We start from the raw sequence: 2,775 nt of genomic DNA on the forward strand, positions 1-2,775 counted from the left end.
AATCAGAACCACACTTGTAAGATGTGGTTCTCACACAGTCCTCACATAGTCACTCTGATACCTGAACAGCAGAGGGAAACTATAATTACAACACCCAGTTAGAAAATTTGTATCCTGTTTTTCAGAGAACAAATTCCCTTCTTGGCAAATACCTACAATAACACTGTTTCATTAAATATGGGGAAAATATTAAAATATAAAAACCCTTTCTTCCTTGCTAACTGGTTGTACTTCCAGTTTCAACTAGGACTTTCAGTTTTATCTCCTAGTCATACAGCTAGAGTAAAAATCAGTACATTTGCCACTTGAGCACAGGCAACCTTTAAGTACCAAATACAAACAAAGGAACCACAGATTAGCTGGGTTAGGAGTGTGGTTCTCTAGTCGTAAAAGCCTAGTTCAGCACAGGAGGTGAACAATACAAGTATGTACCTGGTCTTTTATGCAGAAATACCTTTAAGAAAAACTACTGATGATATATTTTAATCACATGATGCTTAAAATGTTCAAAAGGAAAAAGGTGAGTAAAACTTGAAAAGCCAAAAAACCTACCTAATAGGAAAAGTTATTGGAGATTAATTAGGCATTCAAAAGAGATAGGAGAAGTCTCCTTTGATTAAGAGAAACTGCCATTAAAATGTTAAAGACTGTCCTGGGAATTATATTCTAAACTGAGTGAGAGGATACACTAGGAGTGACCAACTGACTAGTAGAGATTTCTCTGCACTGTGAGCACACATGCAGACATGGTGGGCGGAGGCGATTACCTTGCTTCTTCTTGAAATGATGATCACAGAATTAAAGGCTGTTAATAGTTTTAATAAGGGTATATGACCAAGGAAAGGTTCTCTTGAGAAAGAGTAGGCAAGATAGGCAAGGGGAGTTTTTAAAGCCTGAGAGCTTCTGTACTATTTCTGGGAGGCCAGGCAGACCCCATTAACAGAATGAACTAAACAGCATGTTAATTACTTTAATTAGTTATCAGTTTCAATTATCAGGTTTCCCAGACATCTATAAATTAATAGGTATCTTCTCATGTGCTAACATTAGTTAGCACATGAACATAAGGAATATTTACATAATATTTATAAAGTTATAGCAAAACATTTTCTCACAGAGAAAGCACTTTCAATCTAGAAGAAAAAAATGTGTTCTGAATCTCAATTGGTCCATTCTTTAAGGTATTAACTTCCACCTAGTGGTCAGTTCTAGAACTGAAGGCATGAAATTCCAGGAGAAAATTTTCCATAAACATGCCTAAAAGATCCATTTTCAGTGCCATTATATTATAAACAAACCATGCACACACTTACCTCCATTTTCTGATTTTTCCGAAATACCAGACAGTTTCCAAAAGGCTTTCATCTGTTCTGCATTCCTGTAAGAACAAATATCTTCAGCTAATGTGTCTAGTATGATTCCTTCCTTGTACATGGATGAGCACTTCAGTAAATACATTTTAAATATTTCACTAGAACTAGTGCTAAATTTACTTTAGAATAGTATCACTGGTGAAAATGTGTTTATGAATAATATAAACAAAATACTATTCTTTTTCTTATTAAGTAGATATTTACCAAATTATATAATTCTATTTCTGTTGATAAGAGAAAGGAAAACAATGTATAGGTGATCGAGTACCTTCATTACTCAAGGAAAATAGTTTTATTATTAAATGGTGAAGCAGATATAAACAAAGAATCGTCAGAGTATATACTAACATTAATGGAGGAAGCAAGAGAGGCAGTTAAGAGATGGGACTAATACTTAACACTAACCAGGTAGGTTTTCCTACAGATATGCTAGATACTATATTTAACTCTGTAAAATAATTATCTTTTTTAAATGAAAAAAGTTTAGAGAAGTAATGTACTTTGAGGGTAAAGTTGTACTGAATCACTCAAGTCTGGGTGGGGACAGCAAACTTGGTTTGTTTATTCTGGGTTGAAGCTACTATAGCTTGACTAGTAAAATCTACAATACATTTTATAACATGATTTCTATGTGAAAATACACTAAAAATTTTCAAACTTGTAAGACAACTTTTAGAAATGAGGTCCTATACTGGGGGACTGCAGACAGAAATGTAGTAGGAATTCAGAATCTACTTACTCACCATATTGCAGGGGGAAGGGACTGCATGTGTGTGACTCCGCCGTCCACTGGTACCACCACCTGTATGTTGGAGAGCACGCTTGGCGCCACCATAGCTTCCGGGTTGTACTTATAATCCACCCTAAGATCTGTGGTGCCAGCACTACATTTCCAATATGTGGCAAGATTTAGAGGAGTGGACTGAATACCATTTGATGACACCTTTAAAGAGAGAAAAAAACAAACAACTGCCTTTGACCTACAAAGTAAACAAGTCATACTGACATATACATGAACACAAGAGATCACACATTCAAAAACAATAATGAGGGAGTTGTCTGTTGCTAGGTAGAGTGAAGCAGGCTCATCTCAAAGGTATAAGCATGACTCTCAAAGTGTAGACCTGGGACTGTTTACATCAAAATTTCTGTGGTGCTTGTGGACAATGCATATTTCTCTGGCTCCAAATGCAGAAAATCTGGAGGCACTGGTGATATTAGTGTTACCATTGCTGCTGCTGCTGCTGCTAAGTTGCTTCAGTCGTGTCCAACTCTGTGCGACCCCATAGATGGCAGCCCACCAGGCTCCCCCGTCCCTGGGATTCTCCAGGCAAGAACGCTGCAGTGGGTTGCCATTTCCTTCTCCAATGCATGAAAGTGAAAAGTGAAAGTGAAGTTGCTC

The 2,775-nt window shown here is 36.9% G+C and overlaps 1 protein-coding gene across 1 annotated transcript in view; it reads right to left on the bottom strand.

The window, feature by feature from the left end:
* Positions 1-2,775, bottom strand: part of FCHO2 (FCH domain only 2) — a 139,091-nt gene that overhangs the window by 4,419 nt on the left and 131,897 nt on the right. The window contains 2 exon segments of the mRNA XM_010853609.1: positions 1,314-1,378; positions 2,117-2,316. Coding sequence (XP_010851911.1) covers positions 1,314-1,378; positions 2,117-2,316 — 265 coding nt within the window.

This window comes from Bison bison, unplaced genomic scaffold (assembly GCF_000754665.1).
Source record: "Bison bison bison isolate TAMUID 2011002044 unplaced genomic scaffold, Bison_UMD1.0 scf7180017864329, whole genome shotgun sequence".
NCBI classification, from domain to species: Eukaryota; Metazoa; Chordata; class Mammalia; order Artiodactyla; family Bovidae; genus Bison; species Bison bison.